Source organism: Oxyura jamaicensis, chromosome 4 (genome assembly GCF_011077185.1).
Source record: "Oxyura jamaicensis isolate SHBP4307 breed ruddy duck chromosome 4, BPBGC_Ojam_1.0, whole genome shotgun sequence".
Classification (NCBI taxonomy): Eukaryota; Metazoa; Chordata; class Aves; order Anseriformes; family Anatidae; genus Oxyura; species Oxyura jamaicensis.
In genome coordinates, this window is record NC_048896.1 from 84,945,986 (window position 1) to 84,962,791 (window position 16,806).

The following is a 16,806-nucleotide window of genomic DNA, read 5'->3' on the forward strand; positions in this document are numbered from 1 at the left end:
CCCCCCCCCCCACTGCACAGACATCACTGTTCTAATGGTGAGATTCTTCTCAAATTTTCTTCTGAAATTCATCCATGACAAAAAATGTATCTTTTTGTTATATGCCACTGTTGTTCATTATTGCAAATAGCTCTTTTCTCTATTCTAGGAACCTCTGAATTCTTCTTGTCTTTGCAGGTTGGACACCAGATTTAGGGCAACACTTTCAATGATTATCTCTTCCAGGTTTATAGTGGGTTGCTGTGGCAGGTACCTAGCTGAGCAGGGCCCACCTTTTGATGACCACAGTCAAAACAGTGGTCATCTTTTCTGCCTGCGGTGACAAATGTTTGAAAAAACAGCTCAGGTTCTCTGCTCTGAATGGTCTGGCAAGTGGAAAGCCATGCTTCTCCCTCTCAGGAGGATGCTTTTCACTCTGACTTTTTGATTCCTGGATTATTTCTGTCTGTACACTGGCTGGGTCAACATTAAAGTAAACTATCTGAGTCCTGATCATCGTTTCCTACCATAGCTGTGCTCTACCTGCTTTAGCTGATTGTGTAGTGGAATGAAGCCCAGTAATTTTGAAGTACATAGTAACTATGGGAAATGCTGTTTTATTTCGAATTCAAATTTAATGAATACCTGCAGAGTTTATGTCAAGGGAAGTTACCTCAGCCTTTATCTTTACGTAGTAATATTGCTGTTTTTCTCTAGTAAAACATAATTCATAGTTTTATTTGTTTGCCACTGAACCTGTAATTTTAAAAGAAAAACATTTCTGACTTGTTCTCACAAGATTTTCTCCTCTATAATGGCTGGTGACTGAACAGGTGAATTATTCCCACGTCAGAGTAGGACAATTTTATTTGCATTTTTTCTCCTATTCAAGACATTAACAGAAATCCCATCATATGTAAATTGGCTCAAATAAGAAATGCATGTAGACAGCAGGGGGCTTTAAATCTGTCTCATAGGTATTTGCTATTTTAACTAGAGGAAACAGATTATGAAGGCAAATGCTTTCAAAGCATTTCAAAGAAGGGAGATTTTTGAAGAGCTATTTTATTCCCCATTTTATACTGGTTAAAACAGTTTTGGTCTGCTCTACTGATATCCATCCGTATCATTAGCATTTGATTTTTGGCAGGAATGAGCTGTTCTGAGGGAAGGTGGAACTGGAATCGTCCTCTTCCTTCAGGCCATCATCTGCCACTCTGAGTGACCATTTCCCACAGGTCTCGGATTGCTGTCCATGACGCATGCACCTAAATACATCTTTCCTCATCAAATCCCTGAAGTATTTCTATTATACCTTTTGGTCCTATTTGATCAGAATTTTAAATCCATTGACTTCTTAGCTTAAGTATGTTTGATGGAATTAAGGTCTGAAGCATAAAGGGAGCATTTGTGCTTGGTTTGTCAATGAAGGGAAAGAAGGAGAAGAAAAGTATCCTTGTACCCTCCCTCTTGTGTAACTTTGCTGGGGTCAAAAAGAATCTGACCCAAAATTAATTAATTATGAATTGTTTTCATGGTGGACAAGAAGGCCTTGTCACTGAGTTTTGTTCTTTATAGAAAGTTATCATGGAGTGTTCCTGGATTTTATTTTTTTGTGTGTGTGTGTGCAATCTGTCATTCTAATAGTGACATGGGACCTGTCTTTTAAGATGTATATCTTTAAGTTTCCTATTACCTATTCCCTTTCTCTCTCTCATTTATTTTTTGTAGGTTTATGCATCCATTGACTTGGGGAAAAAATGGACTCTTCTGCAGGAGCGAGTTTCAAAAGATCATATGTTTTGGTAAGATTCCCATTATCTTCAAAATAATAATAATAAAAAAAGAGGAGCAAAAATTTTTTGTTCTAATCAAGAAGTTTTCAGATGTGCTAAGGACAGTAGGAGCTTTGGTTTCTTTTGCAGATTCAGTATGTCAGCATCGCTGCATCCGCTATTGCAAATTTGTGCTCATGCCAGCGATCGTGCTAAGAATCAGTGTATATAGGGGTTAATAGGTCTAGTTCTATGGAGCTGAAGATTAAAGAGAACTGTAACGCCCAATGAAATTTCTTTTTGTTTTACTGGTAAAATTGATCTTTAGAAAGGAGAACAGTATTTTCACAGAGAAAAATCTATAACTTCTTAAAGAAATGTTGAATCAGACCTATTAACTGGAGTCATATATAAACTTACACTATTAGGGAAACTGGTGAAAAATCAACTTAACTCAGTACACATATATCAAATGATTTTATTTTATCTTGTCTCTCAAAACATTTAGGAAGTGATTTAAGCAGATTGACAATATTTTTGAAGGATAAGTCAATGTCTGTTTTTTTGTTTGTTTGTTGGTTTTCTGCTAATTAAGTAATTTTGCAAAATATATAACTTCATTTGCATCAAAATTAAACGTTGGTGTTTTTAATTGATTTTATATTTAAAAGTCTTCAATTTACACAATTCATATTTATCTGATTTCTATTGGAAAAGGCCAGATTATTCCACCTTTCACATATTACTTCAATTTATTAATAGAGAACGTGTATAACCATATTATTACAAATAATTAGTATTTATTATTACAGGATTAGTCACAACATGCTAGTCACTTCAGTTCTCTAAATGACTTTTGATTTGTTTTAATTCTAGGATTGTCCCTGCACAAATGGCACAAATTAAGGGAGTTTTTCATAGTTCCAAATATCTTTTTTTTTTTTTTTTTTTTTTTTTTTGGCCTGCAACCTACTTACTGTCCATACTAGTCTATGTTTTTCCATAGGAAAACAGCCTGAGGTTTGTTCGTAGTAACACCTATCTGATTTACTCCAGTCTGTCCTAGCCTTCTCTGCTGAAATACTTGAGTTAGCTGGATACTTTCTGCCTCCTTGCTCCTGCAAAATATAGCCTTGCTGCAGAACTTACTGCCACTCAGCAGCTGGAGTTTTACTGGCAACGTGCTTTACATGTATCTCAACTATCATGCAAGTGGTATAATCACTTAGAAGTTACACAGTAGTGTTGCTAATAGTTAAGAACAATAGAATCCTCTCCCTTGAAAAGTTGTTTAAATATGTTCTTCTTGTCTAATCCTGGGTGTATTTAGGACACTGAAATTATGTAAACTTACCACTGAAATAAATGTCGGTTTTGCTCTGACTCATGCTGTCAATGCTTTTTGAGGAAAAGCAAGCAAGTATATGCTTAACATTATTAAGTCTGTATTTTTCTGTATTTCAGAATCCTTACGTTTCTTTATATCATTCAAACACAATCACAGAATCACAGAATAGTCTAGGTTGGAAGAGACCTCCAAGATCACCGAGTCCAACCTCTGACCTAACGCTAACAGTCAGGGAAAATGTCCCAGAACTTTGGCAGAAATAACTGCCATATATTACTTCAAACAAAGATTGTTCATAAATTTCACATTCCTCTCAGAGAAGAGTAATAAATTATAAGAATTTGTACATCTATAAACATTAGAAATAATTTCTAGGCTTTGCTTTCCCCTTTTCAGTGGAGAGACCTCTCTGATTTCTCTCAAGAACTGTCTCAGCCATCAACAGCAAGGATCTGGGGGCAGATATTTAGCACCGCAACATGACTATATGATCCTTCTCTAAAACTTATTAAGAGTCATAGAAATAAAGATCTATATTTTACTTCTAAAAATAATGTGTGATGTTGCAGTAGATAAAGAATTTGCAGTGAAGGCAGGGTTAGACATGATGGCCTTCCTGTGGAAGTTACTATAGCATTATATGAAACTCTCTACCCTTCATCATGGCCTTCATCACCTGAGTTACCTGAGTGTTGAATAGAAACAAGTATTTGTGTAGTTTTCCATGAGTGTACCATCTGTTGTCAGACCTTGGCTACTGGAACACTCTACGAAGTCCAGTGTTGTTTTCTTGGCAATATGTAATGTGTGATACGTTAAAGATAGGTGAAATTAATTCAAATTGATTGTGTATCTATATAAATTAGGGCATGTATCTCACTGATACTGGCTGGTTGTGCTGAGAACATTTCACTGGGCAGATCTTTAGCAAATGTTACTTCTTTGGTATCAGTGGAACTTTGGCACTGTATAGAAGTTTATAACATAACCTGGGATTTTTATTTCAGCCTGGTAAATACAGATATCCATCATAATATTTTCCTGTGCCTTTTTTTTTTTTTTTTAAAAAAAAGCAATTTCCTCCTGTGCCTCCAGCAGCAGCCAGATCTTCACACAATTCCTGAAGCTTCTTTTTTTTTTTTTTTTTTTTTTTTTTTTTCCTGGAAATCTGAATGCAATGAATGTAATGCAATGTCTTGTATATTTATTTTATGTGAAGGTCAGTAGGGACTGGGTAGTTTAAAATATTTATGTGCAGATCTTATACTATAGATTTCTAAGCAATATATTTAAATAATCTTCTAGGCTTTATGTGCTTTTCCAAGTGTTTTGGACTGTCCCATAAGTGTTTTTGCAGATCTAACATATGGAATTTGGTCTTTCATGATAGTGGAACTAATGGAAAGATTATTGATATCACTGGAAAGTGTATACTATCATCTCTATTTTAGCAGCACAGAATATTTTCATCCCATCTGTGATTTAGTGTGGCATTTTCTCCCCCTCCTCCTTTTCCCCCCAGCTGTTTTCCCAATTTGTTTCATTTATACTTTTGGAAAGGAAAGCTGACTAATCCTTCATAGCGGTTTTTCTTCCCAGAGCAGTTTAGGAGGGCTTGGGAGGCTGCAGATGTAAAGGTGGTTGCAAAACTTAAGTATTCTAGAAACTTCTATCATAGAATCATAGAATATCCTGAGTTGGAAGGGACCCATAAGGATCATCGAGTCCAACTCCTGGCACCGCACAGGTCTACCCAAAATTGTAGACCATGCCCTTTCTTTTTCTATATTTGTTTTTTCATTGAAGTTGAAATGAAGAATCAAAATATAGGGGAAAATAAAACAAAAACTTGTTCAGTAAATTTCCATGTCAAAATCCTGAAAATAAATTAATTAATTTCAAAGCAAAAGCATGAAATGTTTTGTAACTTCAGAAAATCAGTTAAGTCTCAATATAATTCAAAACAAAATATTTCATTTTGTATCAGCACTTTAAAATAGCTGTTTAATGTCTTTGTAAATACTATTTGAGAAGTTTCAAATCTTTTTTCTTTCTTTTTTTTTTCTTTTTTTTTTTTTTTGTGAAAAGTTTTAAGTTTGAGCACAATCTTGTGCATTAACATTAAGAAATTTTGGATACCATGACCAGTTTTACTTCTGTCGATATACTACAACCAACCCTGCATTATTGTCCTGATGTGAATATTTCTATTAAAGCAGTATTATAGTGCCTAATCCTTGTATGTAGTTTTTTTCCAGTTCTTAGCATATTTGTTGGAGCGTATGCAAAGAGTTTGCTTTAGAAATAGAATAACCTGTACCAGCAAAACATTAAGCACCCATACATCATCACAGGGTATATGATTGGTTTTATATATCAAGCCCATTTAAAAATAAAAAAAAAATAAAAATATTCTGTGGTAATAGTGTAGAAGAAGAAAGAATTCTGCAGTTTGGTATTCCTCTGCAGCTATTCTTTTCAGTCCCTAAGGCTTGTGCACCAGTTAAGTTCCTTTTGATTTCTCAAAATAGAGCTTAGTAATACATAAGAACAGATTGTGAATCAGCTGTCTACACCAGCACAAATATACCCCAGGACAATAAGACTTGAAGTAGTAATTACCAGAGAATTAGGCCCAGCATACTTTCATTATGATTTTGTCTGGAGCCTTAGAAATGTTTTATCCTCAGCTCACTAGAATATGTGGATCCGATGTGAAAGGTATCTATTACTCTTATTTTTGGATATCGCTTCTCCGCTTTCATGAGAGGTGAAAACATAAAAATAAAAAATGATGAGTGTATTTGGGTAGAGCAGTTGTTCTCCAGGGACCAAAGTTCTGTTCTTATCATGAAATCCCACATGAACAATCAATCATAGCTGCAGCTCTTAATGTCAAGTGTAGCGAGTTCCTGCCTATTTGAGTGTCAGGTGAAAAAGTGGAGTTTAGAGGTGTTATGCCCTGAAGGAGAGAGAAATGGAAAGAAGATTTCATTGAGCTTTTAACATTGAATTTTGTGTGAAAGGCTCTTGTGTGGGAAGCCAGAGATCTGCGTGGGCAGTCATTCATACGTTTGACTTAAGCATTCAGGATGATATTTGTTTCTATTCCTATCTGTGTGGTGATAGAAAAGACAAACCACTTTGGCCCTGCTGTTCAGACAAGAGTGGCAGGAAAAATGTTTTCATTAAAAAGTGTTTAGGAATAGGGAGGAAATAAGGAGCAGCACACACTGGCTGTGCAAGGCATTGACTGAGTCATTGAAGGTGCATCTTTCAAAGAGATGTGAAGAAGGCAAGGCCTGAAATATAAATCAGTTGTAATCTACTGACTTTAGCTTATATAAATCAAATTGCGGTTTTGTCTCCCTGAGTAATCAGGTTGCCAAGAGTCACTTGCATTTTAAGCTACTCAGAGAAAGCATCTACATGCTTTTGACTTGCTTTCTAAGCAAGATAGTACCCTTAAACCAATGATGTGAATCAGTAGCAGTCAGTTGGTGTGAAGTGGGAACTTGTTACCTTTTGGGTAAAGTTCATGTTAAGGGATGATAAGAGGGGTAGATAGAGGAGACGTGCAAGTTTTCAGATGGCATTTCGTTGAAGACTCAGCCACATCAGCAAGCAAGTTTGTTTTGATTTGGTTTTGGATTCAGATGGTATATTTGAAGATTCCTCTTCATCAATACACATCCAAGTGAACTGGAATATTTAACAATGAAGGGACCTATTGGAAGGAGAGGAGACACATGTCCACAGCAGACTCTACTTTATTAGTGCTCACAGACAACTGCTCCTCTACAAAATGAGGCCACGCAGCAGAAGTAAATATAAAATCATAATTACCACGTAAGGGATTGATGCTTACAATTAACATTTTGAGATATGTATTATTACACATCAGTGGTAATTTTTGTGTATATATTACATAAATGTCAAATTCTAGGTAAGCATTGATGTTTTTCTAGTATTGTATACAACTAGAATGAGAAATTACTGGGGCAGTTTGCAAGAAAGAGAGTTAGCTGAATAAAATCAAGTTGTTATTAAAATAATGCCAAATGTCTGCTAACTTGCATTCTTAACAGAGAACTCTAAATTTTAAATTCTTAGAATTTTAGCATTGTCGTTGAAAAATATAAAATTTTAAATGACTATCACGGAGTATATATTTATACACAGACTGAGATGGATGCAGAGATCTTATTAGTCCACTCAGTTGCACCAGTTTTATGCTGATGTAATGCTGATCAAGTTGGTGTAATGTCTTGGTGGAGCACTAATACAGAAAAGTGAAGGTCATGCAAAATCTTATCTTTTGGAACTTCTCTAAAGTCTCAAGCAATATATACATAAAAAAGAGCTGTAGTATCCCTCAAGAGACCAAATTCAGCCCTGCCTTGTATATGGAAGCAAAAGTGCCCTGAGTTTCCTCTGCTTTGCTCTTTGATTTATTAGGTGCATCTCTATGAGCTTTATGACATAATTAAATTTAGACATGCACAATGGCTGCACCACGGCAAACCTGCATCAGTGAACCACCAAAAGGTGCTGCTTTTCTTCTGCAGGATTATTTCTCAACTACCTTCATGGTGAGATGGTTTAAGAAACAGAAAACCAACCCCTCCAAAAATTCCCCAAATTACATTTTGCTGAATTAATTTTCCCAAGAGGCTCAGACAAGCACCAGTGCTAGCAAAAGGGAGATGATGGGAACTTGTGTTCACAGGAAAGGGAAAAAGCATATTGAGGCTGTCTATATTTGCAACATCCTACAATCAAGTCAGTCTATTTTCATTTTGAAGTGTTGTAACCACACTGTAATGTGATCTGAAGTGCTGGCATGTTACACTTGCTTTAACCAGAACAGTATACTTGGTAAAGAGATATTTCTTTACCTATAAGAAGATATGTCTGATCTAAAATTAATCTCTCTTTTTTTTTTTTTTTTTTTTTTTTTTTTCCTCTCCAGTGGAAATTTGGAAATTTTAAGTGCATGTTGTAAAAACTGAAACTGAGAAAAAATAGTTTCCAAGAAAGTGCTCATTGTACTGAAAGCTTAAGTTTCTATTTGAAAATAGAGTTTGATGTTGAAATGACAGCAGAAAAGGAAGAAGCTGTTGAATTACAAGGTTCTATTTTGTCTGTAAGATGAAAGAGATCCTGTCCTAGAGCTGGACCAGGATCAGTGAGCTGTGCTTGTGAATAGATGTGTAGACATAATCCTCACACTGGTATGATGTATCTATGTTGTGGTAGCAATAAGTTTATATATGAAAATATAAGCTTAGATTTCTCCTTCAATATGAAAAAGCATAACTGAGCCTTCCTTTACTGTATGTATGGGTTTTGCCCATCATTTTAGGAAAGCTATATTGCATGAGCAGATGGACTGAGACTGTGTTTAGCCTTGATAGCATGATACACCTTTTCCTTTGGTTCATCCTTTAAACACAGTTGAAATAACAATATTGCTGTTTAAAGTACTGTTGGCAGAGGACTTCACTGAATTGAATGGATTAGTTTATTCTTCAGGGATATTGCTTCAAGTTCTCTGCATTAGCTATATTCCATTCTGAAGATTTTCTTAGTAGCTGTAATAGATTGGTCTTTTTTCAGTGAAAGAAAAAAGGACTTCCTAAGTGCTTTTAAAGATAGGCAAAAAGACTTCAGAGTTGGGAAACTTTGCTCTATACTTGACGTTCAAAAGTAGACTTTGAGGGTTTAACGTCTTCAGTGAGTAAATAGAGAGCCATCTGTACAACTGGAGTAATATAAAACACAAAACCTGGCTTTGAAAAATGAAGTTGTTTCCTTATTTTATTTACCTAATTTGTGCTGCTCAGAATGGATAAACTCTGCACTTAAAGAGTACATCTCACGTATTAGACATATATAAAGTGAGATGCTTAATGATCTTTTAAAGCTTAATGATCATTTCTTTTGGCAGCTCTGTGGCTTCTGTCTTTGTGGGGTTACCTTTAAATTAGCCCGTTCCAAGCACTGGGACCTGGCTGCTTCAGTGGGACAACTGAGGTGGTGACGGAGAGGCAAGACTGGGAACACAGGAGGGAGGTGGCTTAATCTGGTAGAATAATGAGTAGAAATGGCTGTCAAACTGCAGTATGAAGTTGTCACCCTAAACCTTCCGTGTAGTCAATGGAGGTGATCCAGCTGGTTTAGGAAGAGAGGACTTACCCTCTGGAAGTAACTGTTCTCCTGTTTAATGAAGCATAGTTTCAAAAGGGGGAATAGGGGAAATGTCTGAGCTTCAGGGGGAAAGAGGTATTACTTTTTTTCCTGACTGGGTTTAAAAAAGCCTTCCTTGTGATTTTTTTTGACACCTACTGAAATACAAATCTAAATGAGAGTTGTAGTCCAGGTTGGAAGCTTTCATGTTCTGTGTACATGTGGTTTTCATTAACACCAATCAGTTACAACCTCTTGCACTAAATGATTACACTGGAAATGAGATTAGATTCTACTTGTGCCAGCTGCCACTGCTAGGAGGAACGTGATAGACAGATCATTCTCACTTCTGAGCTATTGAAAGAAGTGTGTAAAGGTATAGACGTATATCTCAAACTGTGCTCATGAAATCGTATGTGATGAGTTATAGACAGAAGAGTTTTTTTCACAAGTACCCCAAAGCTGTAGTAGTGGTACCAATCAGCAAGTCAGACTGAGCCTCAAAAAACTTCAAGCTTAAGGTTTCTGTTAGTTTGTAGTTCAGCTGCATGAGGTCTAGAACAAAAGATAAAGTATTCAACAAACGTAATTTTCTTCCTTCAAAGAGCTGACTGCAAAGTAAATAGAAGGTTTGATTTGGTATGTTGTGAATTTCTAGAAGAAATAGATAGTGTAATAGATGATGTACACTGCAAAAAGTAGTCCGCAGATCTCCCCCCACCCCCGCCCTGTTCAGATACACTTTTATCAGTCCTCAGTGAATATAATAGCTTTTCTGACTTAATGTACTGTCTCCAAAATGCTCTAATAGTTTGTATTTCAGAAACACAATTTCTTAGAAAATGCAGGACTTTTCCATGCATTTACTAAAAAATTCCTAGTTGAAGTTTCCTTCACATCTCATGGCTTGGCAGAGCTCATCACTCCCCCTCCCCTTCCTTATTCAGACTGATCATTTATCTTATCAGGAAAAAACAGCAATGTGATTATTTCTGGTTGTTATGCAGCTGTGGAAATCATCTAGTCTCTTCCCCCTAGCCTGCATTCCCAAGGAGCCACCAATTACTGAGTCTGAGTTTTCACTGCTCCTCATAAATCAATGTTATTAAAATCATTAAACAATGATGTAATTTCAATCCAAAGTATTAGCTTTATTGCATTTGATTGTTAATAATTGTATCAAAATGATCGTTTTCTCTAAGTATTGTAACGAGTTTTTTTAGTATCTGAGTCCAGCTGCACTTTGTCACTCAGTGCATGTCTTCAGCTCACATCTACTGACTCGATGGACACACATTGCCAGTGAAGACCCTTGTGAAAAGTGATGTAGCTATCTGGGAGTGGGGACGGATTCTGCTTTGCTTTATGACAGCATGAGTGTCAGCTCCAAGCTATCTCTGCAGAGTCTTCCTGACTAATGGCAACGGAAGGGCCAGGAAAAAGCACAGCTGTGGCTGCTGTCCCTAGGTTGGGATGGAAGCCCTGAGGCTCATCTTTTGGCTAAGCGTATTTAACATGGGAGATATTAGGAGAAAATCAGCCTGTATTCCCCATGCACTTTTTCAAAGTTAAGCTGTGCTTTGATCAATTCTGACTGAATTTCCTTCTCAGGATATCCTTCTCAAAATTATTTTTCGCTTTCTACTTTGTCAAAGTAGAATCTACTCTTCTTTTGAATATACTTACTAATGACGTATCAATTAGTTATGGAAGGGATGTGTAAAGTTTAAGGTATTTCTAATAAGAATGGAATCCAATTCTTCTCTAGCCCAAAATCTGTCTTGTAGTCTCAAATGTCAGAGGTAATTGTAAAAAGATGCTCTAAAGCTTGCCAGTAAATATGAGTGCACATGTAGCTGTATATATTTATGTATAAACTTGGGATTATAAAGTTTTTTTCCAATTTCATAACTATTTTGGTTCTTTTCTCCAGTTGGTATTAGGATCTTATTTTTATGCGTATTTTAGTAAGAGGTATTTTAAAGAAATTTAAGGAGAAAAACATAATATCAAGTACAGAAAAAAATGGTTTCCATCTAATGTTAGTAATGTGACATTATAAATTTTAATTTCCCAACTAGAAGAATGTTAAAGCTGGTTAGCATGAACTCTTCTCTTGTCTTCCATCCACATAATTACAATTCTGTAGCTGGCTCTGCATAACTTGATTATATTATGTTCTCAGGGCCGTTGCTGGAGTTGACGGAGACCCTGATTTAGTTCATATGGAAATCCAGGACCCCAGTGGAGGTATGCAAATGAAAATGTTATCATTTGATTCCCTAGGGTGTAGTTATTTCTCTTTGGTTTAGAGAGTACTTTTTGAATTGATTTTTAGTCAGAAGTACAAGTCAGATTCTTGCTCTGTTTATCTGTAGTCAGTAAAGCTGTCTTTTTATATAAAACTATAGTATAATTTAAAATTTACTTGTTTTCCACTCTAAAATGAATTGACATCAAGATGCTATGCTCTGCTGAAAACTTCCATTAATAGTGCAATTTGTTCTGGCAGTTAAACATTGAACATTTTTTCCTGATTTGCGAATAAAACTGGCAATGCAGTGGTAGTGCTGGGTAAATGTCTGTTAAAGTGAATCGTTGCATATGTCAGTCCTACTGAACTAACCACTGTCTCCCAGAATTTCCTCATGTTACAGCATCTAGTATACTCTGAGACTTCAAAAGCAAAATAAATGAAAAAGCAGATCAGCAGTCAGGATGTGATGCAGTAAAGAGTCACCATGATTCAAAAAGTTTGTATGGTTTCTTGTTGCCAATAGTACTCTTGAAAGATGATTTAATTCTTTGAATCAGGTCATCTAAGCTCCTTTGCAGTCTTATAAATTAACTGTAAAGGATGCACAGTTTGACTTTCCTTGATCCCTGAAGGTTTTCTTTTTTTTTTTTTTTCAGCCCTAGTTAAAAAACAAAAACAAAAAACAAACAAACAAAAAACAACAACAACAACAAAACTCAAGAAACCTGGATGACAAATTCCCTAAATCTTTTATCATTGATATGAACCCTTCACAGCCACATCAGCTGCTTTGTGTAGAGACATTGTAAGAAGTTTGTTTAGGAGCAGGATGGATTTTTTATTTTTATATATATATATATATTTAATTTAAGAGAAACAGCAGAAAATTAGGAAAGAAAAAAAAAAATACTGCCTGGATGGGTTCTCAATTAACCACACTTTAGGTCAATACAAGCATTGCCATTGATTTTAGTGGAAACAGTATCTTTGTACTACCTGTCTGATAAAGCACTAAAATATATGTCCTGTGAACTATAAATAGGTGAAAAACTTTATGAGGGCCCTTTGCTGTGCTTGCTCAAATATCCTTGTGATGATGATTTGGAAATAAGCAAGAGAACTTGGAATGACTCTAGCTGCCTTTTAAACAGATCCAGATTATAAAACAAATATTTGTATTTAGCACACTGGTTTGGCCTTTTCTAATAAAAAAATCATAAAGTATGGAATGCATTTCCTATCACTGCAAAAGTAACGAAGGACATGCATGGGGGTGCACTATTTGCTCTTTCACACTGTTATCTGGAGCATGGAAAACATTAGTGATCTGAACACAGGGTCATTCATATAACTATTTTCTCACTGCACTTGGAAATGACAGCCATAGTTTGTGTTCAAAGGCTTATGGCGGAGGGTGAGCTTATACAAGGGCTTGAATCTTGGAGAAGGTTGTTGGGCTGCAGCTGGTTTAAGATATGATATTGGCTCTCCTCTCCCAGTTTCATAGGAGCAGATTGCATCAAAGATGCAGCAATGCTCTCCTAACTCCCCAGGCAGAAAAGATATTCCTTGTCCATGGCTAACTGGACAGGAAGAGAGCAGCCATAGCCTCCACTGATACAAATCAGTGCAGGCTTTTTCAACAAGGTATTAACCCTGAGTACAGAAGTCCTGCCCCAACAAAGCAGTTCTAATACTGTGTGTTAACTTTTCTACAGGGCTTTGAATATAGCCTTTCAAATTCCATACGCTGACTGCTTAACTGAGTCTGATTCTCTTCACTCATCACAGTTTTATATTGGGGCTGATCTATTGATTTCAGTTATGTTGTGTAAGGCTGCCGTTTCTACAAATGAGTAATTTGGCTATGTGCATAGGTTAAGTGAGAAAAGAGGCCCCTTCTGTTATCCGCACCTATGAATGTCTCATTCACCTAATTCCTAATCTCTCTGGACCAGCAAAATTTGGAGAACAGGCTATCAGCCATGAATGATCTGAACTGTAAGCAGTTAATGTATTCTCAGTACATTGGAAACTGAAAAACTCTTGTATGAAGGCTTAACATAATAATATTACAACTAACTCAACTGGCAAAGGCAGCACTTTCCCTACACAAAATTTTATACTGCTTGCTTCTTTTTCCCTTCAAAGCCCTGTCATATGTTTCTGTCTCTCTTCCCTCAGGTTATCGCTACATCACTTGCCAGATGCAAAATTGCTCTGATAAGACAATGACAGTCCAGTTTGCTGGCAGCACTGATCGGGATTCCCTGACTGTGCAGGATGACTACATATTTCTTCAGGTAAAGCCACTTTCTGGGGATACAACCCATTTTAAAAATCAGAAGTAAAAATTTAGACAGTACAGCAGGACTCCTAATTTAGGAGCATGGAGAAACCTGTTCCAGGGTATGAATGATGATTTATGAATATTTACATGGAACAACAACAACAACAACAACAAAACATCATCTTTAATTTGTGCAGCTGGTTGCTTGTATATCCAGTTGATTTTAATTCATCTCTGACCTAGCTTTAATTAGACTGAAATTTTCAAAATGGTTCAAAATTACTTTTTAAAAATACTATTGTATGTTAGGCAAAGCATAAAACTTCTGGTGTTACTACTTTTTGTGGGTCCTTTCAATATTTGCATAGCATGAAAAGATTCCCTATGAAGAGCATCCAAGGGAAGCCACTAGCAGAGTAGTGGCTCAGCTTCTTCATATGGATTCTCCTGTGAAGAGGTGTTGTTGGGAAAGAAATTACATGACTGTGCTTAGGAAGCAAAAGTGTGGAATGGCCATAGCTTGGGAGCAATTTGTGATGATCCAAATTACACTGGGGTTATTTCATTCCCAAACTAAAAAACCTGCATGAACAAACCTGGGCTGGAGCTCTGTCAGCCTTATGGCACCAACCAAGTGCAGCTTAGGCCAAGCTGAAAATATTATTTCAAGTATTTGGGAGTCATTGTGATTTGAATCTGCCAGAGCTGCACACTTCTCAAAGAAAGGTTATATCCTACCTGTTTTTTACGATTTTCCTGTGAGGTCATGTGTACTTTCCCCAGTGATTGGCTATGATATTTTCCTTATTTTGATTATGATTTGCTTGTTGTAAGGTTTGTCTGTTTATTGATTCTTGCAGAAAGGCAGCTTTATGTGTGGATAGCTCTCCACACCACTGTCTCGGTGTACATTAGATTGTTGTTTTTTGCAGCTTTCCTCTCTTGTGGTTGTTTCTTCTAAAATGATTTGTAAATTGATAGAGATGAAAGATCAGCACTCCTCTTAGTCAACGCAGCAGTTTCAAGGACCCACACAGAAACAGCGAAATGGATTTGGGGAAAAAAAAAAAATAAAATTGAATTTGAGTGGACATTTTTCAGCTCAGGTCTAGAACTTGTGGCACCTATTTTATTCAAAGCTATTATTATCTGTGGCTCCCACAAGGCATACTTTAAAACCCATTTCCAGTTTGTAGATGTTGAAAAGTGTATCTCACCACACATAGTTCCAGACTGCTGCACTCAGCAAAACACAGGCTGCTTCCTCTTCAAACATTTGTGTTGCCAGACATCTTTTATAATTGCATCTGGAGCTGTTGTTGTTCTAACTCACAGCAGGCATGGACAAACAGGAAATGGAAGTCCAACTTGGAAATGTACACATGAATTTAACAGACAATTGCTTTTGCAAAACTATGCCATTGGTAACATAGTCCCTGTAGATTTGAGAACTATTAATGCTAGTAGAAGAGATATAAACATAAAAGGGTAGCATTCTCTAGTTCCCACATAAAGGGAAAACATCTCTAGTCTTTTCCTTTCAGACTTACTGCAGTAAATCACAGCATGTACAATCAATCTCTCTTGTTGCTTAACTGGTTGACAGTTAGCCAGGTCTATATTACTGAGAGATAGAAGGTATTGCTGGGATGCTTTAGTTGTATGTGAAGTGCAGCCACGTTTGGGATGTGGTGCAGGACACTGGTTTTGGCTTTTCCAGTGAAGCCATACAGTAGCTGTGCATCTGAGAAAGAGCATACTTCTGAAACCAAATGAAAATTCATTTTTTAGCTAGGCTGAAGTATTGTTATGGAAGTTATAATCAGACAAGGGACTACTCTTGACATCATAGCAATATCTGCCAGAAAGAAGATGTCTCAGAGTCATCTGTGCAAAAATGAGTTTGAGACAGTTGTACGGCCCCTGGCATCACTCACCCATCCTAGCCTGGGGGCTGTGAAACAGAGTGTTGCAGTCTGCAGGGCTAATCCTGTCCCTGCTCACAGATTTTTACCAATTTAGAGGAATTCTCATCGCAGTATCTTTAGTATGTCTATATCCATGAAGATCAGCAGCTTTCCAACACTCATTGCTTTTCTTCAGTTTGCACTGTCAGCCAGATGGTTTCAGAGGTGATTTTAGCAGGATTAAAGTTTTGACACTGTTTGAAAGCACAGACCAGCCTTTAATGCCAGTGGGGCTTGACACAACTAGCTGCTTCAACTTCGATTCTCCGCTGCCTTGCATCATCTCTAGTCATTTGAAATGAGTGACATAAAATAAATGCATAATGAACATGAATGAAGGCTATTGTAAGATGGATAAGACTGATATTTAACACTAATTAAATAAATGGTGAACTTTTTGCTTTAATCCATCATTTAACAAATCACATTCCTAAAGGGCATCACATTCTTTCTACCACAAAAAAAAAAAAAAAAGGAGACTGGTTTAAAGAAAGAGTGAAAATGATTTCAGTATTAAATACTTTGATAATTTTAAAATATTCAGGCAGGTGGACCTGGTGTCATACATCAACTTGATTTTTTACCAAGAAAAGTCAAGTTTATTTGCTTCAGGATAGGCTGTTCTCCAAATCAGGTTCCTTTTATAAACACGTACTTCTTTAAGTATGTGATGGCCTACAGCCAAATATGCTGTTCACTGGAGCAAACACCATTTCATTTAAATAGTAACAATTAACTGCAAAACCTGGATTTTTTACTTTTTAGTATTATGAAATCAACAATGAATCTTCATTTGAGATGTATCTTCCCTGAATTAGGTTATTTTTTTAAATTACATTGAATTTCTACCTTTCATTTAATCGTCAGCTTACTCCATTTGCTTCCTTCTTTTGCTCTGCTATGACTCATATAGGAGGGTGAAGTAGAAAAGCTGTATAAAGATGTGCTCATGTTAACCTCTAAAATTGGCATCTCCTCCTCTATCTTTGTCTTAGTAAAAT

At 36.4% G+C, this 16,806-nt stretch overlaps 1 protein-coding gene across 17 annotated transcripts in view; it reads left to right on the plus strand.

Moving 5' to 3' along the window:
- SORCS2 (sortilin related VPS10 domain containing receptor 2) overlaps positions 1-16,806 on the plus strand; it is a 572,554-nt gene that overhangs the window by 462,336 nt on the left and 93,412 nt on the right. For all 17 annotated transcript variants that reach the window (XM_035325108.1, XM_035325094.1, XM_035325097.1 and 14 more), the window contains 3 exons: positions 1,711-1,784; positions 11,477-11,541; positions 13,733-13,851. In XM_035325108.1, the coding sequence (XP_035180999.1) occupies positions 1,711-1,784; positions 11,477-11,541; positions 13,733-13,851 (258 nt within the window). The remainder of the gene's footprint in view (positions 1-1,710; positions 1,785-11,476; positions 11,542-13,732; positions 13,852-16,806) is intronic.